The sequence below is a fragment of the Gopherus flavomarginatus genome, chromosome 1 (assembly GCF_025201925.1).
Source record: "Gopherus flavomarginatus isolate rGopFla2 chromosome 1, rGopFla2.mat.asm, whole genome shotgun sequence".
Taxonomy (NCBI): Eukaryota; Metazoa; Chordata; order Testudines; family Testudinidae; genus Gopherus; species Gopherus flavomarginatus.
Window position 1 is genome coordinate 173,333,966 of NC_066617.1, and position 25,447 is coordinate 173,359,412.

Below are 25,447 nucleotides of genomic sequence, written 5' to 3' on the forward strand. Positions count from 1 at the left end.
AAAAATCACGTAATTTCTCTCTTCCCCTTGACTGAGATTTCTGCCTGCTCTCAGATCACCAGATTTTTTCTGACCAGCGAACCAGAATAGTTTTAAAGGGGGCAGAAAAGAATCGCCTCGCTGAATTTACTCCCCAATCCCTTTTTCTTATTCTGAACAAAGCCATTGCTCCAATCAACATGCTGCTTCTTGTGAAGTGTACTGTGACAGTCGACCTATTCATACACCACAAAATCTGTCCAAGGATATTCTCCAATAAATATCTACTGCTCTTTAAGAAACTGCTTCAGAATATTCCCCATTCATTTCACAGTGCAGTCTTGTAAATTAAAAGGGTGCTCCTTTTAATAAAATAAAATAATGTCCTTAGTGATGTTACTAATAGCTAACAATTCAAAAATCAAATTAATATCTTGCTATTCATTATGTCTGTTTATCTTTTGGCAGCTTTCCTTCAGATGGAACAGTGATAGGCTAATCTTCTACATTTTGTGTTGTAGTTAGTTTTACTAGTAAGTTCCTTTGCACTGAATATATGTTGTAACTTTCAGTGGCTCTGTAACCAGTTGGCATGGAATGAGCAAATTTAATTTAGAATTATTTTCATGTAGAGCTGGTTGAAATTCAGAATTTCCATTTCATGGAAAATTCCATCATTTTGAAAAAATTAGAAATTTTCTGCAGAAGGGAAATTAAAAAAAAATTGTTTCAGAAAAATCAAAGTTTTTCTGTTTGTTTTATTTTTAAATGAAATCACAAGCTCCATCCTTCCCCACCCCCAGACTCCAGGGGTCTCCCCTCCAGACTTTGGAGTTGTAGGAGTTTCTGCCATGGAACAGGCAGCCTGGAAGCCCTGAGAGCCCTGGTTCTGTCAGACCCCTGCCTGTCTATCAAGAAAAGTTAATTGAAATCGAAACATTTCCATGAAACATTTTGGTTTTGATGAATGAGAATTTTTTGATCAAAACATGTTTAATGAAAAAATTCCCAACCAACTTTGTTGTCAGAGTTCAAGCAGTCAGGCCTGTGGCCAGAAGAAGAGGAAAGAATTAGAATCATCTCTCATTCCTTCCTCCCTAAAATGTCCACTGTAATGGAAATGTTTCTGTTGGCTTCTTATTTTTTAAGACAGTCGGGGCGCAGAGGCTTGCCCTGCTCCGCTTGCCCACCTGGTGCTCCAGCCAGAACATGGGGTTTTGGCGTGGGGGCTTGCCCCACTCTGCCCACCTGCCTGGCCCCAGCAGGAGTACCAAGTGGGCAGACAGGTGGAATGAGACAATCCTCCATGTCCTGATCCTGCACCCTGGCTGGAGCACTGGGTGGGCAGAGGAGGGCAAGCCCAGATGTCCCAACCCTGCTGCCTGGCAGAAGCACCGAGTGGGTGGAGCAGGACAAGCCTCCATTCCCCAACTCTGCTCCCCAGCAGGAACTCTGGGCAGGTGGGTGAAGCAGGGCAAGTGCTGGGGCCACAGCAGAGCTGGGGTTAGGGGGTGGGGCTGGATGCTAAGCGGGTTGGCCACGGCCCACCCAGTCCCACCCGGGGCTACAACCCTTCCCCACTCTCGCCCCAACTCTTCCCGCCTCCGCTGTACCCCTGCCCTCCTCTTCCCCACCTCATTTCACCTTCTCTCCTGAACGCCCCCCATCCCCGCTCCTCCTCCTCCCTCCCAGTGCCTCCTGCATACCGCCGAACAGCTGTTGCGCAGCATGCAGGAGACACTGGGAGAGAAGAGGAGGAGTTGATCAGCGGGGCTGGTGGGCCCAGACATGACTCGCAGACCCTCTGGAGTACCCTCAGAGACCCCCATGGGTCTGCAAACCCCAGTTTGAGAAATGCTGAGATAGATTATATCAGGTCGCAACAGGAATATCCAGTCAGTTACAGTATAACTAGATCATCATTAATCCATTTCAGTGCTAACTCTTTAAGGACTCTCAAAATAAAGAAGATGTCAAGACGCAACTCTTCAGTTTAGTCATCTTAATCATCACCTCATAGCAGGGGATTTTTCACATTGTGTGCTTGATGGTGGCTCCTGTATTTGATGGTAGCTTTCATATATTTTCTGTTCCTCTCCTTATCCCTTTGTAGTAAGGGCTACATTCACTTCATTGCATTTAAATGTAAGTATCTTCTGTATTGACTTGTTTTTGGTCATGTACAGGTAAAAGGGGATATCATTTACTTTAAAGGAAAAAAAGAGGGATGCTTCTCTAAAAGTCTTTCTGCCGAGCCTTTAGAAATAAGGGTATTTTAAGCAGAAACCAGTTCCCTGTAACTACACCTTAATATTATTGATTCTCTCCTTTCTTTTATCTGAAATTTACATTAAAACACTTCATGTGCATGTTATTATACTCTTGAAACCCTTCCATGCTCATGACTTACTTTCTTTCCATAAATGAAAGATCCTACTTTTAATCTCTATTGGGAAGTTGAAATTGAAGATGATATGTCACCATTAGCCAAACAGGATACCAGACAAACAGAGGCTTTCCTGATAGGATTACTAGCACTACTAAGTAAGGAATACCATTCATTCATGGTAAAGTGTGTTCTGCTAAAGGAAGAGAAGAGCTGTAACAGGCACCTGAGTGTTAATGAAATGCAGTTCATTGTTCTCAAATATCAGGGTCAGATTTGCACATGATCTCCTGTTAAAATGTCTGCCCTCAGAATAGTAATTAGGTAGATGAGCTTCACTGGCTTTTGAAGAGGGCCATATGGTCTAGCAGTTAAAGCAAGGGATTGAGAGCCAGGATCTGATTCTAATTCTGTCTGGAGACAATGAATGAGTGACCTTAAAAAGTAATTTGACCCTATTGCGTCAGCCTTTAGAAAACAGGATAATTTGCAGGAACACTTTAAAAACTAGCTGCTGTTTCAGAACGAGGCTTTCCTGGGTAAAATAAACTCCAAAAATATCTTTAATGCTACTTTTTATATCTGTCATAATCGTCCAATAAATAATTGAGGCAGGAGAGAGGGATTTTAAAGATGGTTTGCCATGCTAATTGTGCACCCATCTTACAAAAACCGCTCATTTTGACACTTGCTTGTGAAATGCTGTAACATCCAGGTTTTTGTTATATATAGAACTGAAGTATACTTTAAAAGGAGAAATTTATCTTCCTGTAACTGTTTTACTTAGTAAGAGAGAACGTTGTGTTATTACAGCCAAAATAACACGATGTATGAAGTGTCTGAAGAATATAGCTAACAAGAAGAGTTAATGAGAAAAGACTTCATATAGTATGAAGTTCAGTAACCAATGCTTCCAAGTGAAGTGTCAATTAGCAGGCATAAAAGGAGAACTCTTGAAATGCAACAATTGTGTAAAGTAGTTGAACACAGAGTGAGAGGAAGGAGAAAATGTACTGCTTTGGAATTTTATTAATAAACACCACCTAATGACTAATTACAGACACCAGAATGCACAAGCGATGAGCAAAGAGGGCAGGAGCTTGGTCGGCTGGAGGAAGAACACATAACAATACTAAATAACTTAGAGGAACTTGAACAGAAGATCAAAGAGTTAAATGACCAGATGGATGAATCTTCAAGAGAGGTATCAAGAAATGAGGTCTCCTGTTTCTTTTCACATGTTTTGATTTTAAATGTCATGTTCATTAAATAGCTAAAATTGTATATATGCACACATCTTGTTTTATACGTGTGTATATATATATTTGTGTATATATATATATATAAAAATATATAGGAGTCTCATGTATCTACATAGCCTTTAAATCCTGTGCCTTTTGGCCAAAATTAAGTGCAATATCATATTAGCTGATATTTCCGTACTACAGGGACTATTTTCTTCCCTTGCAGGAGGCTAGATTATACGATCTATTTGGCCTTTTCTAGTTCTAACTACTATGCTCCTAAATGTAATTAAAATAGTCCTGATTATTGAATGGTTGATGGATTCATCTGAGTATCTTGTCTCACTTGGGAGTATTGTATCTCATGTAGCCTTTTAAAGGGTAAGGATGTGAGATAACTTCTTTTTAAATCTCCTCACCCTTGTGTTGGCAAGACTATGAAGCACTGTTGGTTTCTGGAATCTCACACTTGCAAACCAAGCTGTATGGGCCTTAAGTTGTCCTGTCTCTAATTAGTAACAACAGGAAAGAAGCAGCTGTTCCAAAAGTGGTTAGTGCAGAGGCTGGCACAAGTAGCAGGTACAGGATCATACAGAAGGAAGCAAAGAAGAGGAGAATTAAAAAATAAATGCTGAACAAATAATATTTAAAAGTTGGTTTGTTAGTTTATGTTTCAATATTTTATGGTGAGGTTTTCCTTTTTACATATTTGTGATCTCTTTGTAACATGTAGAAGCTCATGCTTGGTGGCATCAACACTACTTTTTAAAATGTAACAAAAAATGTGTACGAAGAGTTCTTTGTAAGATGGACTGCTTTTGAGAAATGTTTTGTGTTCCTAGCTGGATATGGAATGTGCTCTTTTGGATGGGGAACAGAAATCTGAAACAACTGAACTTCTGAAAGAGAAGGAAATATTGGATCATCTGAACAGGAAAATAGCTGAGCTGGAGAGAAATGTTATTGGTGAAAAGACAAAGGTAAATAAAGTTATCTTCACAAATTTTGGGCTATTTAGTCCTTGATCTTCAAAATATATTCAAATTATTAACATAAAGGAAGAGCTCTGTAACATGCACTGGCTATAGGCGGGTTACTTGGTTTATATATGGTAGAAAATATCTCAAGAGCTTGTACTGTTGCGGAATGATAAATAAGACAGCTGTCCAAATAAATTAATAATGTATACTTTTAGTACAAGTATGCAGGTTCATTCAATTTGGAAATTGTTAACTTTTTAAATTTTGGCAATCTACAAAGAATTTTCTACATGTGCAAATTAATTAATTAGTTCTTTAGTATGTGTAGTCATAACTGTCAAATGTTTTTTAATAGAGTTACTTCTGTGCAATACTGACATAACTCAAATACAAATCATAGATACCCAAAATGGAAAAGACCTATTAGTCCCCATCAAGCCAGAGAAGAATTGCTTCCTCTAAGCTCTTGTCTAGTGTGTTTTCAAATCAGCATGTCTTTTCTTGCAAGACCATTTCACAGCCTATTATATCTAACTGTCAGGAAGTTTTTCTGGATATTCAGCCAATAACTGGTCTTTTCTTAATTTCATCCCAGAACTCAGTTTAAAACTGTCTCCCTGGAACTACTCTAAATAATTCTTCTCCATCCTTTAGTCACTTAATTCTGTTCCTTTGGTTTTAAATTTTGTTCCTTGGATGATCGCCTGAAACAGGCTTCCTTGCAATTATTCCATGAACCTTTCACCATCCCCTTGTGTGGTTTACAGAAACGACACATTTTTAGTTCTTGTAAACTTTCCTTCTAAGTAAAGCCTACAGTTCCTAATAGCTTTTGTTGATTTTCTCTGAACTCTTTCCACGCCATTGCTGTCTGTCATGTATTGAGCCTAAACTCCACATTTCAGCTGCATGCTCACTGAAGTTACACAGAGAGTAATCCTGTTGCCTCCTTGTTCTGTGAAGTGACACATGTAAATATGCTTAAACTTTATTAGGCTTCCCTACCTGCTTCCTTCCTCAGGCCTGCACTCACTTTATATATCAGTGCTGCTGCAACTTTTAGTAATGCTCAACTTGCAGATTCTTTAGTCATATTTTTAACTTGAGCATAAAATCAGTTTAATAGGTTTCATTTTTCTCATTGGCCAAAGACCTGTCTAAAGCTGGTCACTGGCCAGGCTTCAGGTGAAATGGTGGTAAGTTACAGCTCTGCAAACAGCTTTACTTTAAAGGGATGCTGCCAGGGAGCTTAGATTCTCAGACTGTATTGTGTGAGCCCCAAATATTTGGATAATTAGATAGAAATTCAATGTCTGAGTAATGTTTTCTCTCTCTCTCTCATACTTGTTCTCTTTTAATCTCAAACTTTATGACAAATAGAAATTAATCCTTATTTTTTCTACGTTTTTACATTTTGAAGCACTTTTAAATATTCCCTAACAGAACTGTGAATCCAAACATAGCAGCATTGTACATGTGAATGCTAATCAGCAAGTGAGAATGGCAAGTCTAGTTTAATTTTCCAGCTCAGTGCAAAGCAGAAAGTAAACAAGCTGCCTAAAGAGGCTTTTCTTGTTTGAAAAGTAAATTTATTTAAAATATTTAGTTTTTTACAATGCAAGATGCTGTTAGTAATATAGGTTAAAATATTTTAGTTAGTTTTGTCTTGAGTGTACCTTTATAAATGGATTTAATTTTTTTTTCAGAATGCTTTCAGTACTCATACTCATGGCTTTGCCAAAGTCTGAAGTTTCTTATATTAAAAACAAAAAATGTAAGTGAGAGAATACAAATCTCCTCCAGTAGTGGCCTGGGAGGCTTAAAGAAAATAAAAAGTTTTAAAAAAAGAAAAAAAAATCACATCATGCAAATTGTGAAGTAAAATGTCATAAAGTCATAGCTGTAATATTTTGGAGGAGGAAGGAAAAGTTAACAAAAAAAAATTGGGCATGTAATGCAAATAAATATAATTCTTTAGCTAGCTGAAAAAAATAATTTTCAGTATCTTGTTTAATAGTTCTGTTTATGTAAGATTACACTCTCTGAATATCTCATGAGCTAAGCAAGTTCTTGCCTATCCTATAGTTGGATGGGAAACACCTTTCCCCTTCTGTGCCCTCCCTCCCCTCCCAAATGCTGCCTAAAGTGATTCTGACGATTCAGCATATTTCCTCTGAGGCAGTATTAAACTTATGCCCCCTCCTACCTCCCCAAATAGTGTCAGGGCTCAGTTTGGTGCTTGCCGGTGCCATCTGTTGACCCCTTGTAATCATTAAAGGTTCCATGGCTTTTTTTTTTTTTCTCCTAGAGCATATGTGTTAGAAATTTGGCCACCACAGATACTCTCTGACTACTTGGGTATCCCCAACAACAATAGTCATCTTCTTGTGAGGCACAAGTAGTGTTAGTGCTCCAGAATGTAAAATGTCCATTACCCACCCATGACAAAGAGAGAGACCTGGAACTGTCTTGGCCTGGGAGTGCTAATGCAATTTGATACTTGGTTGTAGCTTCATGCTTCCTGGGAAAGAACTTTACTACAGATTTTGACAATGATTTTAACCTGGCTTCTTTGTATAGAACCAAACTGTACAAGTACAAAAAATAAACATTCCCTGCTCCTGCCTCCCCCCTGCCCCGTACCGCTTCCCCAACTTGCTGTTTACTGGAAAGACCACGTCTGCATTCTACTTATGTGATAGTGACACAATTGTGAAGGCTGAATTAGCACCTCTGTTTCATTGCGCTATTTTCAATGACAACTTCCTCCGAATTACACTTTGAGATGGAGACCTGCCATACTCTGTCTCAGTCTATGAGTGATTTTTGTCTTTATGAAAGTTGTATAAAACTGTATTTATCCATGTTGAATTATCCAGATGTGAAAATAAATTTTGTCATATGTAGTGAAATACCATCATCGACTTGGTTTACGCATAACCAAGTTAAAGCATTTTGAAAAAACAGAGATGAAAATTTAGTGAAAAAGAAAATGAAATAATGAATAGGTGGACATGACAAAAGGACAGTGCTTGTGAACTTTGGCACTGATTAATAGAAGTTGTGGCAGAAAGGCTTTGCTGCCTGGAAATAAGTGGCCCAGAGACTTAAACATAAATTTTAGGAGTGAAGAGTTATCCCCTCTCATGTCTTGCTGAAAAGTATACTCTGGAATGATGTCTCTTATCATCCATAGTGTTTCCTGTCCATTTCCTCACGAGTATATTCCATACAGAAGTCAGGGAGTGGTTGGCAGAGGATAACACACCTTACATTTTATTTTGTGAAAGTATTTTGGGGGCAAAAAGTAAAACATCTCACATATGCCAGGATATTTGAAACTTGGCTCTTCAGAGCCAAAACTGTACTGTAAGGATTATGGAAATTGAGCCAAGGAAAAGATGCCAGTCTGCCAATCTTTTAAAAGGGACTGCAAGAAACAAAATTATACACAGTGGTAGTTCTAACGGTGAGAGTCCAGTCTCTTTTGGATCTAAAATTCAGGTTACTGTTTTTGTGCTGCAGTGAAAATGTGCAAAGCCTAAAGAATCAGACAGATTAATAACTCCATAAATTTTTACATCTTCCCTGCTCAATTTAGCAAGATATTTAAGTATATGTATAATTTTAAGCAGTTGAGTAATTTAATTGAAATCAGGGCTACTGGTTACCACCTAAAAGTAACAAACATGCTGAAGTCTATAAAGGCTGTGAATAGGGTCCGGCAACAATGAGGATACTGGTAGGGGAAAAGGATCATTATAGGTGATAATGGATAATTGGAAACCTCAAGTTCATTCCAAGACAACTATAAAGAAAGTAAATTGAACAGTTGGTTGTACTGCTAGAAGGATACGTGTTCTTTTGTATCCTCTTGTTATTAACCAGTATGTGTTAAGATTGTCCAATATTTTGAAGTTTTCGTATTTAAAACATTTTGTGTTGCTGGGAATATTATGGTTAGCTGGGAAGACTGTTACTTGTTCTGTTCTGGGAGTGCTATTAAAGGTGGTGTTTTCCAGAAAGGGAGATGTTTTTAATCAGTGAGGAAGCATGCTTAGAGTTTGAGTTTAGGAACTCCAGTTCTCCATTGCCTTGCTGTGTGTCTGTCAACATGTTGCAACGTCTTTCTGTTTCTCCGTGGGTGAAATGGGGATAATACTTGAAGGATATTTTAGGCTAAATTAGTTGAAAATTGAGCAGCTTTTGGAAGATATGAAGTTCTTAAGGTGTACTGAATATTAAAATGCTGACAAACTGGAAAAAACTTGATGTTTTAAAAAAAATAAATTGATATCCGCTAGTGTGGGGCTGTACTTAAAGCAGCAGTATTGTTTAGTCTAATACAGAATTGCTTAGCTTTGTAGTTGTTTTATGCTTGCGGCATTTGATAGAAAGCTCCTGATTCATATGAGTGAGCCCCTCCTACAATATCTCCTCCTGTATGCCATCTGTTATGGTATGCATGAGAAACAGCCCTTGTTCCACCATAGGAAGTATTTGGAAAAGATAAGGAAATGGCTTTCTCTTTCGTGTCATGTTCCTTTCTCCATGTCTGGCAGGCACTTATCATTCCTCACCACTGGTGTCTGAGTGACAGCCTTAACCATTAGTAATTAAATTGTGCCAGCTTTCATCCACAACTGTGCTTCTCTCCTAAGACAGAAGAGTGTGGGAAACAGGCCGTAAAGAAACAGGGGAAAGTACAGAGGGAAGAACAAACAACGTGTCTGCTTCATTCCATCTTGTTTTTTTGTTCTCAGAATGTCAAGCAGTCCTCTTTGTTTTATGAAATCCAGCCACAATGTTGCAAGTGCTTTCAATTTTGGGAAACTGGCAATATGTTAGAAACACTAGAAAGGCTGACATTCAGCCCTGTCTCACTGTTCTTCAATTAGCCTCCTTTACTGTCTGACCATCAAGGGATGTGTTCCCCATCTGCTGTCTAGTTGGAGGGCTAAGGCTGACTTTTGGGGGGTGGAATATATCTTGACAAATTCCCTACAGATGTTATAGCCCTACTGATAGCAAGTCACTAAAAGCAGAGCGTCCTCCTTCCACTGAAATAGTTAGAACGCAGTGCCACTAAGAATTTTATTTTATGGACAGGGTGAGGCTCCCCTTGGGAGCATATACATGTCTATATAGTGTTGTGACACTTCTCGGGGCACCCGAGGCTGTCAGTCACCTTGTTGACACCCTCCTCCTGCATGAGGGAGGCTTGCCTATGCCACCTGGGTGTCAGATCCCTAACACAACCAGTCTGTCAGTCACTCAAGCACTCTTCTCTGGGACCAGTGCTGCTGGTTGACAATAGATGCACCTCAGCCCCAGAATCCCTTCAGAGTGTCCCCCTGTGGTATCCAGCCTCTGGAGAAATCCCAGAACATCCATTCCCAAAGGAAGCGTATACCCCGGTTTGTACTTGAGTTCAGGTATAGTAAAACAAAAAGAAATTTCTTTAAGAAAGAATAGAGACCCAAATAGAAACAGGTGAAAGTGATGGAAACAAATAGTTGCATACAAAACAAAATACTAAAAGATGAACTAAGGCCTACACTTTATTAATAGTTACCTTCTTTATCTAATAGAGTCAATTCTCACCCCAAAGTTCAGTCTTTCGCAGCATTTGCTTCCCCAAGGAACCAGGACCTCATCTTTCATAAACTACCCCTACACACTGGCATACCTCCTCAGTGAATGGGTGCCGAGTGTCTTCTCCAAACTGTGATATAGTGAATCAGTCTTTTGTCTTTATTCTTAGCCAGGGCAATTCCCTTGCTGTCATATTGTTCCTTTAAACTCCCAAGTGGTTTTGATGTTTATAGTTAGGGCCCCACCAAATTCACAGCCATGAAAAACATGTCACAGACTGAGAAATCTGGTCTTTTATGTACTTTTACCCTATAACAGCATTTCTCAAACTGGGGGTCCCAACCCAAAAGGGAATTGCAAGGCTATTGTAGGGGGTTGTGATATTGCCACTGTTACTTTTGCACTGCCTTCAGAGCTGGGCAGCTGGAGACCAGCAGCTGCTGGCCAGGCGCCCAACTCTGAAGGCAGTGCCATCGCCGGCAGCAGAGCAGAAAAAAAGAGTGTCATGGTATGGTATTGTCACCCTTATTCCTGTGCTGCTGCTGGCAGCGGTGCTGCCTGCAGAGCTGGGCGCCTGGCCAGCAGCCACCGTTCTCCCGCCGCCCAGCTCTGAAGGTAGCACTGCAGCCAGCAGCAGCACGGAAGTAAGGGTGGCATGGTATGGGGTGGTTGTCACTTTTTGGGTGTCGTCATGGGCTTTACATGTTTATATTTTGCTATATTTAAATATGTGTTCTTGTTTTGTTAAAACACTGTGAAATTTAAGATTTAATTATGTGAAACTGTGAAATTCAAGATTTTAAAAATGCTATGACCATGAAATTTATGAAAATGGGTGATGAATTTGATAGAGCCATGTTTATAGTGTATCTTTGATGGTTTCAATTGGTTTTTCTGAGTTGTTGCAATTGTGCAATACATTACATATTCAGCTAGCCAGGGAGGGTTGACAGCTCCTTCCTGCTTGAACAGGCCATTACTGAACATATGATTCTCTAGTGACTCACTTTTGCTCCAAAGCTATAAGTCAGGGTTGAGCAAACTTTTTGGCCTGAGGGCCACATCAGGGAATAGAAATTGTATGGAGGGGCATGAATGTTCACAAAATTGGGATTTGGGTTCGGAAGGTGGGAGAGGGAACAGGACTGGGGCAGAGGGCTGAGGCGTGGGGAGAGGCTCAGTGGTGCAGGCTCCAGGTGGCGCTTACCTCAAGTGTCTTCCGGAAGTAGTGGCATGTCTCTTTTCCGGCTCCTACGCAGAGGCATGGCCAGGTGGTTCTGCATGCTGCCCCATCCACAGACACTGCCCCTGCAGCTCCCATTGGAGCTCTGGAGGGGACCATTGGAGCACATAGGAGGGGGAGAGGGGCCATGCCGCGGCTTCCGGGAGCCATATGGTGCACTCCCCACCCCTGCCCTGGCTGGGTGCAAGCTCCAAACCCGCTCCCCAGCAGGAGCTTGCGGGCTGGCTTAAAACACGTAGTTTGACCACCCCTGCTATAAGGGTATAGTTTTCAATATAGTTACAATATTTCTTAAATATTACCCATATACACCTCTCTCAATAATTATGAATATCACTAAATTACAAGTTTTCATGGAAGACCTCATAATACTACTCTTTATGGGTAAATACCATGAAAATGGTTATTGGGTATAGTGAGTTTGTCAGGTCTAAGATAAGAGTTGCTTGTAAAGAACAGTGAACCATTTGCCAGTTGGCACCAATGGGTATGTCTACACAGCAGTGAAAAACCCATGGCTGGCCCGTGCCAGGTGACTCTAGCTAAGGGGCTTGGGCGAAGGGGCTGTTCAATTGCAGTGTAGACGCTCAGGCTGCAACCCGAGTTCTGGGACCATCCCACCTCTCAGGGTCCTAGAGCCCAGGCTACAGTCCAAGCTGGAATGTCTACACTGCAACTGAACAGCCTCTTAACCTGAGCTCCATGAGCCAGAATCAGCTCACACAGGCCCACTGATTTTCTAAAGAAATGTTCTTTCTCCTCCTTTGCTTGCTGGCCAGTTCTTATGACATCTTTCTATCTGACTGTAGGCTTAGGGGGGCTTTTCTGGAATGTGGTTATGGGTGGCTGGCCATACATGGAAACAATTGGAGTGTGTGGAGATGCTATTCAGAATGAAGACCCGTTTAGGTCCTTGCTTGCTTTTCGGAAAGCTCTAGAAGAATTTGTTAGGGAAGTACTGATTTAATAGTCTAGTCTATTTGAAAGGGTAATAAGCATGATGGGAATGACATCCTCATATAAAGTCTTCTATCTTAGAACAGTGTTAAACGGATGTGGGTTTGGATTCCTGACCGATGCAGATCCTGAGGTATTTCAAATTGGAGTAATTGAAGTAGGAGACTTGACTCTGTGTTGGATCTTTGGTGAACGTTTATTATTGCATGTAGAATTGCCTGTTTGCTCTTTCTTCTTTGTCATGTTTCTCATGTCAAATAACATTTCTTGACCTTTTTTTTTTGAAGGCAGCAGAGTCAGATCTTTGTACCCCATCCATGCAGTCCCTTTCACAATGACCTTAAGCAATTTTTTTATAGTTTCCACTAATTATTTTTTAAAGTTTTTCCCCGGCCTGTCTTTCTCCTGTCCCCCTAACTGCGAGGTACAAGGAAAGACAACTGATCAAACCCTTCCCCCACTAATATCATCGCAACAGAAGGCTGTACTATGTCAGAATCCAGGCTGCGATCATAAATGACCAATTCCCAACAAACCCACAATGCTGGGTTAATTTTGCATTGCCAACCATATTGTACTGTTCCTATTTAGCTTGTATTTTATTATTTATGGATCCTGTATTCAAGCACACTTTTTGGTTTGTGCTGTTAATACTTTGCTGGTTCACTTGAACAAAGCAATCATGCGCAGAATGTGTCATGCCATGGCCATCCAAAATGAAGCTGGTGGTTGAAGTTCTTGCTTACTAACCTTATTGCAATTTCCTCTTAAATCTTGAATGTAAAGAGAAACTGTAATAGTTGCAGACAGATGTTGGTGTTTCTTTTGCTCAGTTTTCTAAGAAAGGTTGTGTTGAATGACCTACAGGACCAGTAAATAAGTGTCCAAATCACAAATACTTTAGATTTAATTATCAAGGTTGCTTCATATTTCAAAGTAATAAATATACTACCTATGTATCCCATAATTGGTTACTGGGCAAAATTATCTGTTTCAAGGGTGCTTCTAAATACCCAAATATCTCTCTCCCCTCCCCGCCCCCCCAAGATACTTACATGTATCTGTAGTTAGATTCAATGGGAGATGAGCACCTGTATATGAAGGTGGAATACGGTCCAAAGTGGAAAATGTGTCAGGGCAACATGTCTCATTCCTGGGTTTTCCTTTTCTCCTGCAGAAATAGGTGTTGATTAAAGGGTAACTCATCTGAATCTAATGTTGTTATGGAATGAAGACTGAAGTTTGGAAAGCAGTTGGAATTGCAGGGAAGGTGTTTAACAGACAGAAGTTGACTTTGTGGCTCTCCCTGTTGTTGAAGCTAGTTTTAACTCACATTTATAACTTTGCTCTGGGCTTGTCTACATCAGAAAGTTGCAGCGCTGGTGAGGGAGTTACAGCGCTGCAACTTAGGAGGTGTACACATCTGCAGGGCACCACCAGCGCTGCAACTCCCTGTTTGCAGCGCTGGCCGTACTCCCGTTTTGTCTCGGGTGTAGAGGATCCAGCGCTGGTGATCCAGCGCTGGTAATCAAATATAGACACTTACCAGCGCTTTTCTTGACCTCCGTGGAATAAGCAGGTATCCCAGCATACCTGAGGAAGCCTCTGGTAATCAAGCTGGTCTCCTTCCCCGGTTTGCTCTCGCGTTCCCCGAACCCCGAGCAAGCAGGTCTCCTTCCCTGAGGTTTGCTGGGTGGTTCCGGGAACGCGAGAGCAAACCGGGAAAGGAGACCAGCTTCGCCGCGGTTTGCTCTCGCGTTCCCCGAACCCCGAGCAAGCAGGTCTCCTTCCCTGAGGTTTGCTGGGTGGTTCCGGGAACGCGAGAGCAAACCGGGAAAGGAGACCAGCTTCGCCGCGGTTTGCTCTCGCGTTCCCCGAACCCCGAGCAAGCAGGTCTCCTTCCCTGAGGTTTGCTGGGTGGTTCCGGGAACGCGAGAGCAAACCGGGAAAGGAGACCAGCTTCGCCGCGGTTTGCTCTCGCGTTTCCCGGAACCACCCTGCAAACCGCAGGGAAGGAGACCTGCTTGTTCGGGGAACGCGAGAGCAAACCGCGGCGAAGCTGGTCTCCTTTCCCGGGTTTGCTCTCGCGTTCCCGGAACCACCCAGCAAACCGCAGGGAAGGAGACCTGCTTGTTCGGGGGTTCGGGGAACGAGAGAGCAAACCGGGAAAGGAGACCAGCTTCGCCGCGGTTTGCTCTCGCGTTTCCCGGAACCACCCTGCAAACCGCAGGGAAGGAGACCTGCTTGTTCGGGGAACGCGGAGAGCAAACCGCGGCGAAGCTGGTCTCCTTTCCCAGTTTGCTCTCACGTTCCCCGAACCACCCAGCAAACCGCAGGGAAGGAGACCTGCTTGTTCGGGGGTTCGGGGAACGAGAGAGCAAACCGGGAAAGGAGACCAGCTTCGCCGCGGTTTGCTCTCGCGTTCCCCGAACCTCCCTTGAAGCCGCCCAACAGCGCTGCAGTGTGGCCACATCTAACACCACTTGCAGCGCTGGTTGCTGTAAGTGTGGCCACTCTGCAGCGCTGGCCCTATACAGCTGTACTAATACAGCTGTAACAACCAGCGCTGCAAAATTTTAGATGTAGACATACCCTCTGTAATAAATTTTTTGGAGGAGAGCACAGAAAGGGAGGGAGGGGTACCACAGTGCATAAAATAACAGTAGAACGTTTATTAGCTAGGTCAATGCCATTTTAAATTGTATCTTTCTCCTACAGGTTTTCCAAACCTTCTCTTAAAAGAGTCAGGATGTTTATGTGGTTAAAGAGTAGCACAGGGAACCAGAACATATGGGTTCTAGTGACAGCTATGTCACTGACTGTAACATTGGACAGTTCACGGAAACAGACTGCAACACATTCTGTGGTCTGTAGTGTGTGGGACAGTAGTACCTACTTCACAGAGCCATTAGGTTTAACCCATGGTTATAAAGCTCTTTCAGATCTTAGGCAGAAGATACTATTGAAGTGCAGATAACTTGTTCAGTTCACTTCTTTATCATATTATGAATGTGTGAAGTAAACCAATGCAAAGTCAGTAGTGCTGGTGGAATTTACCAATTGCAAAACATATAATGCCTCTAAATGCTTAATGTGACATTTCCTGCTATGATTGCACAAGTGAGCCAGTCTGCTGGGATGTTAGAACTTCCTGAGTTATAAATAGAAGAGATGGGTATCATTTACTTTAAGTCTTCAAGGACTACTTTACTGGCTTATTGGTGGAAGTAATAATATTTCTGGCATAGTCCTCAGTGAGTTATATATATTTGCTGATGTTAGCTGTTCACACTTAGATTGATTTGCCTATTATTGCATGAGTTAGTGTGATTGTTAGGTTGCCTGGATCTCCAGGAAGCTGTTATTGGAGTAATGAAACTATGCTCAAGGTTGCAGTAGTTCTTGTCACTGTAGATGGCTCTGCTCTTCCTGATCCCACTCACATAGCAATCTGATGGTGTCTAATGTGAAACTGACAGCTAGAGTTGTGAAGACCTGGGTATTGGTTTATGAAATATTTAGATTCCCTTTTGTGCTGGGGAAAGGGTTGACTCAGGATGTGAGCTACTGCAAGGCCTAGGTCTCAGACCCAGGCCTTTATAGCTACTAGGTAGCTAACATCACCATGCTGCCACCCAGCAGCAGCTATAACCAGGTCACGCTCCACAAGCCATGACCCACTGTGGATACAGACTATGGGAAGTTCTGCCTCAAGGGGACTGACAGACAGCAGCTTCATGGCTCCTGATTGGCTCCCCGCCCTATATAAACCCACGAGGCATTCCAGGAAGTGTCTGGGCAACAGCTGTGATCTCCTGTTGCTGTCATGATCATTTCTGCTCCTGGTTTTTGAACTCCTGGCTTCAACCTCAGCTTGATTTGGACCTCGCTTCTTGACCCAAACCCTGAAACCTGATTTGGACTCTGATCCTTGATATCAACCACAGCCTGGAACTTGACTACAAACTCCTCTGCTACTCTCAGCCTCAGGTTTGACTCTGCGCAGACCTCGGTCCCGACTGCCTTTGCTAAAATCCTGACAGATACTCTGTCTGCCACTTTCTGGGCTAGTAGTGACAAAGCAGTAATTTGATGACTGTTTGGTGGCCTGTTGTGGAATGAGTTTGATCTCAGAACAGTTGACAATAAATAGATGAGGCATTGAGCTCTAGACATTATGTCTCCCGGGTTCTACTCTCAACTATATGTTGCTATCTCATTGTGTGACCTCAGTCAAGTCGGGACTGCTCCGTACTTGCCCATGAGCACTGCTTATGTTGTCTGAGAATAGGGGTGAGGATGTGGAGTCCAGGATACTGAATAGGATGATTCAATCTCTGGGTTTTTATTGAGTTTGTGAAAATTGTCCATTGTTCTGGGCAATTCTGTGGCCTGATAGCATGGCCTGATAAATGACCAAAATGAGCATTTCAGTTCACATGAGATCTGATAGTAAACATTTAAAACAAAAAAAACAACCTGCCTTGGGAAAGTGATATTACCGCCATTTTAGAGGAGAGGAGAATATAAGGAGATTAAACAAACAACATAATTTTGCTTCCTCATCTCCATGGTACTATGAAGGTTTGAGGACAGTTTCAGTAATAATGCAGAGAATATGAAAGAGCATTCAGCGCTCGTGAAACAGAAGATCTTGTATGGTGAGAGAAGTGTCTAGTCAAGGTGTACAAAACATATATCGTGACTGCAAAACCTGAGTGTGAGGAGCTGCTGAAAAGAGGCACTCATTTTCAGAGGACAGAGAAAGAGAAGATAGAGAAGAGAACAAATGAGTGGATACCGTAGCAGTCCAGAATTCAACTGTCCTTGGAAGGTTCAAAGACAGAAGCTGGAACATTTAAGACACCTAAAATATCAAGAAGACATGGAGGTCTGTTGGGAAATGAGAAGCTTGTGTGTAGCTCAAAGAGGAGGAGAAGAAGCAGGGATTGAACAATATTTGAGTGAGTCTGTGAGCAGCAGCTGACTAAAAATTGTGTTAAGAAAGCCTGGCTGTCTTCATAGGTGAAGATGGTTCTTGATGGGTATCCTCTGTTAGAGACTAATTTATCCCATCAAGGTTTCTGGAATTGTACATGTTCTGGCAGCAGCTTTCTATGGCATGTCAGGCATACTGTTCCTTCCAGACACGTTAGAAGAATGTTTAGGGGAATGCACCTAAGTATGTTTGCCAGTGATGAAGTGAGTAAGTTACATTCAAGAATTTCATGTACTCTGGAGAAATGAAAAGAAGATCTAGCTAGGGACAGGGCTGGAGTTTTCAGGGAGGAGTATGTAAAGCAGCCTTATAGCATCCTAGAGAACAAGAAACAGTTCCCTGCGGGATTAACTGAACAAGTTCAATATGTTTTAGATACTGAAACAGAATTTCCTGTCCCAAACATACTACTTCACCGTAATCTGCCTCACTTCATCATTTTACTGCTTTTTAATCTGTGCTCAGGAAGTAGACAGGTAGTTTACCCATCCTGAGAGTTCCAGTTTTCCTGTACAACCAGAGTATATATAATATTTCACCCTGCTCTTTGCAAAAACTACTTTTTTTCCACTTCTCTCCATCATCATACTAACATGCCTGCTGCTTCCTTAACCATTTTTTACTAGATAAGAAAGATTTAGATTAGATTTGAAAGATGGGACTGGACTAGCCAATGCCTTTTGAGCATGAAAGTGGGAAGAATGTAACTCCTGTGCACAAAGAACAAGGACTAGGACGAGAATTAATTACTCAACTGCAATGATTAACTTTTGTTTTATGTCAACTTTATACCCTATCATTGCAATTTCTACTAACAGTGAATATCTGTCTTTGAACTACATGCTTAGGCTTTTAGAGTTCATTAATTATCATAATTGCTAACAACTGCTTGGGTTTGAAGGTAATTCTGTTCTTTATTTTCTGGTTCAAAGGAAAAAATAAAGCTTGATGCTGAAAGGGAAAAACTAGAGAGGCTTCAGGAGCTTTACTCCGAACAGAAGACCCAGCTTGATAATTGCCCTGAATCCATGAGGGAACAGTTACAGCAGCAGCTGAAGAGGGTCAGTAGCAAGTTTCAAGATTGCACAAACTTTTTTTTTTAATTGCTGAGTTAATTGTAATATATTCTATCTCATATATGCAAAGAAGCATCTGCAAAGTTTTTGCAGCTTAGTTGTAAGGGTTAAGTATTTGTTCCAGTGCATTCTTAATTAATATTTTTCATGGTGACAATTGAGTAGAATGCAAATCAGTGGATTAAAAAATTTGTTGTACTATTTTAAAAGCTATAAACCAGTCACATATAATTAACAGCCTGCGCCTGTTGGCTGATGTGAAAGCTGATAAGAATTGTGATATTTAGATGGACATTAGAGCATCACCCTGTAACTGAACAAGCAAAGACAAATACTTGGTTTCAGTAATTAGGATAAACTTAACTCTTGTTGCTATTTGACACAATTATCTGTTGCTTTTTTGCCACACTGTAAACTGGTCTCTCTGTGTTGCTGTGCATACTTATTTTCTTCAGTACATAATTTAGTTTTCAATCTGAATCATGCATTGAAAATGTCATTCCTAAGGTTGTGTCTGCACAATTGATTTACATATCTGAGTTTCTCTTTCATTCTTTGCAGTGACATACTTGCATTTTATTCAACACTTTTACAGTCTAACTTGACTTTATTGCCTGTAACATAACAAAGTTAAAGTACAGTCCAAGTTCAAGTATAGTTAGTTACTGAAAAGACTGTAAAACTGGCATTGCGGGGTTCTTTTCTCTCCGAGATCTCTGAGGCTACCATTTGGAAATTGTTTTTCTTCATCTTCTAATCAGTTGGCACATGTGGTTGTTGAAAGGGCTAGTGAGACAATATGAACCAATGTGCTGTTAGTGCACTGCTGTCACTAAGTTCTGTCCTTCTATAGTCTTTGATGGGCTAGGAGACTCAGCCCCATCCCCATCCTGGTGGATGCTGACTTGGCCTCAGTTGTTTACTCTTAGCTGGACTATTGCAATGTGATATACCTGGGCTTCAAGTTTTCAGCACTTAGGAAACTCTAACTTGAACAAATTGCTGCAGCATGTTTCCTCAACAGCATTGGCTACCACAAGCACATCAAACCTGTCTTCTGCTCTCAACACTGTCTTTCCATAGACTATCAAATCAGATTCAAGGTTTCAGTCCTTAATTTCAAAGAGTTCCGTGGCCTGGGCTCAGCATATCTAAAACATCAACTGAGGCTCTGGGATGAAGACTGTGGTCAACAACTGTGCTCCTCTGGGACAATAGGACTTTCTGCCATTAGGGTAAAGCTCCTCTGTGCAGGAAACAGTTTTCTCTGGGGCTGGTCCAAGACTGTGGAATGACCTCCCTAAAAGCTAAGAACCATCATAACCCTGACCACCTTCCACTCCAAGTGTAAGGTGCACTTCTTTGACCTTGCCTTCTCTGAGATAAACAAATGGATAGCAATGTGTGTGTGTATATATTATATGTAAAAAATCCAAAACAAAACATTCCACTGCATACACTTCTTCCCTTGGGGAGAGAATGAAAGAACAAAAATGACAGATGTTAGTCACTTTGTTTAATCTACTACTGGAAAGCACTCGGATGATGAGCATGTTGTAAGAACATGTTCTGAATAGAAAGTTCTTTCAAATGCATGTATGCACAGATGATTCCACCTTTTAATGTTTAATTCCTGTGAAATTGAATTCTGTGTGACAGTGGGATGTTGGCAGTAATTGAGGAAGTAATCCTACAGTAAAGATCAGTTCTGTTACTTCTGTTTATGATGATGATAATGCTAACTAAAGAAATCAAGTTTGTATTTGTTCAGACAGATTTGTGGAATGAAATTGAATAATAATTTTAGACTGTGATTCATAGAACCAACTTAGAAGGGACTGCAAGGGTCATCTAGTCTAACCCTCTGTTGTGTTTAAAAAATCATCCAAGACAGATGGTTATCCAGCCTCTTTTGGAAAACCTCCACAACCTCCCTCGGCAGTTTATTCTATTATCCTACCATTCTTACAGTTAGGAAGTTTTTCCTGATATTTAATGCTGTTAAGTAACTGTTCTCTGATCATTGTAAATGCAATACTTTTTGTGTGTGTGTGTGTGTGTGTGTGTGTGTTTGTATGTTTGTTTGTCTTTAAAGGATGCTGATCTGTTGGATGTAGAAAGCAAACACTTTGAAGATCTGGAGTTTCAGCAACTTGAACATGAGAGCAGGTTAGATGAGGAGAAAGAGAACCTGACACAACAGCTCCTGCATGAAGTAGCTGAATATCAGCGCAGCATTGTCAGTAGAAAGGTAAAAGGATTAAAACTCAACTCTTTGCTTGATGTGTTTTTTTAAAGTCAAAGCACCATTGTTTCACCATTACCTGTTTCGTTGCTGATGTAAATAAAAGAGATTTAGGTGAATTCAGAATTTGACTGTCCTTAGGAAACATTACAAAACCTTTCTCTCAAAAAGGATCATAGCAAGAATGACACTCATAATGATGACAACCCCATCTATCCAATCACACTCCACTCCAAAAATTAATAGCTAGGGAGGTGGAGGTCAGTGAAACCGCACTCTACTGTTCCAACGACTGACATGGGCGGTAAGAAGGAACTGAGAGGCGGTTGGGTCGGCAGGGGTATATATCCGGCGCCACTCCAGGGGGCGCCCAGCCAACCCACCGAGTGTTGCTAGGGTAAAAATCTTCCGACGAATGTGCACGCGGTGCACGCACACCTTACTGGAATGGATATGAACAAGCACTCGAAGAAGAATGATGCTCATAATGATGACAACCCCATCTATCCAATCACACTCCACTCCAAAAATTAAATTAAATTAAACTAAGGAACAAAGCCCTATAATACAAACTCATCTCCACCCCCAAAATAAAATAAAACAAAAATACAAATAACAACAACCACAAAAAATATCCCAAGCAAGGCTATTATCCTTAAAAGGTAGGAGAGCCAGATATTTGTGATATTCACTAGGGCAGTGATGGGGAACCGTGAGATGTTTTACGGACACTGACTGTCTGCAAGCACAGCACTCCACAGCTCCCAGTGGCTGCAGTTCACCGTTTCCAGCCAATGGGAGCTGCCGGAAGGGGCAACCACGCTTCCGGCAGTTCCTATTGGCCAGGAACAACAAACTGCAGCCACTGAGAGCTGCGGGGGGCCATGCCTGCAGATGGTCAGTGTCCACAAAATGTCCTGCGGCCTGCAATCAGCTTACCCTCGCCGCATGCGTCCTGTGGGCCGCAAGTTGCCCACCATTGCCCTAGGGAGTTTACTCTTGCCACTTCATGTAGTAGCACCTTTACTATGATCAGCTTTATTAACTTCTCTCTTTATCTTTAAAGATAAATTTACTAAGAGGTGAGAAATTGCATTTCTACCTGTAGCAGGACCTCCTACCCAGTCTGGCTTTGGGTTAGCTCCTGCCTCATTTTCCTCCTTGGATTCCCCAATAACTTCGACACAGGCTTTCATGTGTCAATGAACACTCCTTCTTGGGGTCTGGGTCTGGGAAAACAAGAACTCCCAGAGAGCTTCTGAAGCTGGTTCATGACCCTTTGTGCAATGTTCTTAGTCCTATACCTGCCAAGACTTCCCTGTAGCAGACTTGCCCTCCATGCTCCAGCCTTCTTATCTAGCTCTCGATGTCTTTAGGCTTGCAGCCCCTCTGCCTCGTAGCTAGAGAGTCTTAATGTATAAAGCAATTCGGTAGCCCTCCTCCTCTGCATCTCTCCCTGCTCTCTATCGAGTAGCGACTCCCAGGGATTCCTGCAGGGAGCCTCCCTTCTCTTCCCTTTGACTCTGTAAAGGCTTCTCTTTTATCTACACCCAAGAGGCCTGACTTTAGTCACATGATCTGCCTATCATGTGGCATTACTCATTCTGTATCTCTGTGGAGACAAGTGGGGCTGGATCCACCACCCCTTAAAGGGCCAGTCACCCTCTGACACATTCCCTGATACCAGCCTTATACTGGGGTGCAATCACAATATATCAAGACCCAGATCATCTACTATGTATTGTCTTGATGTTTTTATGCAGGCCTCCCCAGCTCTGTCTATATAAAGTAGAAAAATTATTCAAACCCTCTTTCCCCATGTCAGCTTTATGCTTACCAATTGAAGAGTCCCTAATGGTTACTGCTGTTTGTTATTACTCTGTGCACTGCAGTGCCTACTCAAAAATACTTGAATGCCCTATGTATGTAAAAGCCAAAGAAGTTACCAGCCTAGGGACGCAAACAGGTGAAATAGATTTGAGTGAGGTTGCAGTCTTAATGCTGAAATATTTGATTGTACCAGATAGATCTTCAAATGTTTATGGTTTTATGGAGATATTTGGCAAACATCCAAAACTGGGTGGAATAAGAGACAGAAGCAGCCAGAATCATTGGTGAACAATAAGAAGCAGTAGGGCATGTAGGAGATGGGGATTGGCCCTGCTCTGATTAGGGGGTTGGACTTCCAACCCTGATAATCTACGATTCTAAACCAGAGATGGATAAACTAACAATGTGGCAAAGTACAGGTAATGAAACAAGTATTTATTTAAATGAGGGCAGTTGTGTTCAAGATCTTCTGTTTTAATTTTCCCCTTCACTTGTGGAACAACCTGGAGTATAGTGAGATAAAAAATTTAAAACCATCATTGCTTTTGTTTGACTGTTGCAAGCTCAATAAATGAACCAGATTGCTGCTTCAATCTTGCCCATCTCTTATCTGTATTTTAACAAATGGAAAAATATGCAATAAAATGTCAGCATCATGGCAGAACATAACTTGTTCTACTTCAACACAATGAAGTAGACTGAGAATGTCTGTCTTTTTTTTTTTCTTTTTTTGCCCCCAGCTGATCTTGTCTTGTTCTCACGTATATGGTACTTACAAGGAGCCACTCTCTGGTTCCTATGAATCCTCCCCACATTTAATGGAGTGATTGGCTGTTGTTTAAAAATTTCTTTGTTAGTTCTGTATTACTTTCTCTTAGTGCATTTCATCTTCAAAGCATTTAAACATTTTAAAGTAATTAAACCTCAGGCAAATATTATTATCATAACTTCACAGAGGGACCAATGGAGGCAGAGATATTAAGAGTCCAAAACTTTAGAAGAAGTAAGGCTAAAACAGGAATTAGAATTCAGGAGTTCCTGGTTCCTAGTCCTATGCTCATGTGATAAAGCCTCATAGCATAGCACTATAACTTGGAGAAGAGAAAAAACAATTATTTATTTTCACAGATAGGGGACTTTCCATATGCATACACACACACACACACACACAACATAAATACTTTTGCTGAAAGATAGCAACATAATCTTTATTTCTTAGAATTTAGAATGATGACACACAAGAACCCAAAAAACAGAGGCGCAACTCAACCTATCTTACTCTGGGCTGGCTCTCTGGAGACTGATTGATAGCATGCTTCCCTACAGAGACTCCAAGAATGCAAGCAGGACCAGGAAACCCCAAGTGATAGCTTGTCATTTTTAATATTTTTCCATGTACCACGTTAAGGATTCATACATTTTTAATTGTTAAAAATTATTTTCCAGTAGTTCAAATCTTAACTTTAAGAAATAGTTATTATCACAGTTTGCTAGCATGTGCACTCTCTGAACAAGAGCCATGCTGCATATATTGTTCTTTCAAACTTAAATATGTAAAATGTGGTTATTATATTTGTATATTAGGAGAAGATTTCTGCTCTCAAAAAGCAAGCTAATCATATCGTCCAGCAATCACAGAGGGAACAAGATCATTTTGTAAAAGAGAAGAATAACTTAATAATGATGCTGCAGAGAGTAAGTGCTTTCTTGTGTTTGTAGACTTTTTTTTATATTAGTGGGTTGTTTTTTTTTAAATCTAATTGTTACATGGAAGTTGGAAAGACAAAATTATCTCAGCAGGCTTCTGTTTTCCAATAGCATTAAAAAAAACCCCACTTTATTATTACCAGCCGGTTTCCTAGCTAAAAACTGTAGTGGTGTTTTGTCTTATATGAGGTTTTGTAGAGATTACTTCATAATGAACAAGGTCTTTGCATTAAAAATATAATAAACAAAAGCTGTTCCTCTGTTTTAGGATTTTATATATATAAAATGCCAACATTTCATCCGTCAAAGGCTATCTGGGAATGTGCACAACCTCTGCACCTTCCAAACCATCAACATATAATGGCCAATAATTGGCCACAAAATCAGACTACTTGTCATGACCAACTTCTGGCTAATAAAATTCTAGAATGAAAAAAATGTATCTTTCTCCTGGGACCTAAATTTTGGTTTAGACCACAAGGAGGAAGCGGATTCTGTTCTCTGAGAACACTTTGCTCTCATCTGTATGCTGGAGACAGACCTCAAGAGCTTTCTGGTTTGATCACAGCTATTGGCAAAGACTTTTAAAAGTGACTAGTGATTTTGGGTGCCCTTCCCCCTCCCCCAACTTCGTCAGGGGCGGCTCCAGGCACCAGTGCACCAAGTGCATGCCTGGGGTGGCAAGCCGTCGGGGGGCAGCCTGCCGGTCGCTGTGAGGGCAGCAGTCAGGCTGCCTTTGGTGGCATGCCTGTGGGAGGTCCTCCAGTCCCTCAGCTTCAGCGGCAATTCGGCAGCGGGTACGCCGAAGGTGCGGGACCAGCAGACCTCCCGCTGGCATGCCACCAAAGGCAGCCTGACTGCCATGCTTGAAGCAGCAAGATACATAGAGTCGCCCCTGAACATGGTACACCTTAAAAAAAGGGCCTGATTTTCAGAAAGGTTGGAGCCCTCACCTGTCAAGTCAGGCTTCTTTATTGTGTCAAGATGGAAACCCCAAAACTCATGCACCCCAAATCAACAGTCGCTTTTTACAGTCTTTGGCGATTGCAATTGGACATACAGGGTGTGATCCAAAGTTCACTGAAGCCAAAAGGAGTCTTTCCATCAACTTCAATGGGATTTGGATTGGTCGTAAAGTGTGGGACTGCTAGGTCTCAGGCCATTTGGAGCTTAAATCCCAAATGGGTGTTGGGAACCGTTGGAGAG

At 41.5% G+C, this 25,447-nt stretch overlaps 1 protein-coding gene across 9 annotated transcripts in view; it reads left to right on the top strand.

The window, feature by feature from the left end:
• PHLDB2 (pleckstrin homology like domain family B member 2) overlaps window positions 1-25,447 on the top strand; it is a 99,401-nt gene that overhangs the window by 40,000 nt on the left and 33,954 nt on the right. For 6 of the 9 annotated variants that reach the window (XM_050956617.1, XM_050956625.1, XM_050956650.1 and 3 more), the window contains 5 exons: window positions 3,426-3,569; window positions 4,452-4,589; window positions 18,316-18,444; window positions 20,555-20,710; window positions 24,119-24,229. In XM_050956617.1, the coding sequence (XP_050812574.1) occupies window positions 3,426-3,569; window positions 4,452-4,589; window positions 18,316-18,444; window positions 20,555-20,710; window positions 24,119-24,229 (678 nt within the window). The remainder of the gene's footprint in view (window positions 1-3,425; window positions 3,570-4,451; window positions 4,590-18,315; window positions 18,445-20,554; window positions 20,711-24,118; window positions 24,230-25,447) is intronic. The other 3 variants (XM_050956641.1, XM_050956668.1, XM_050956686.1) reach the window with 1 other exon arrangement.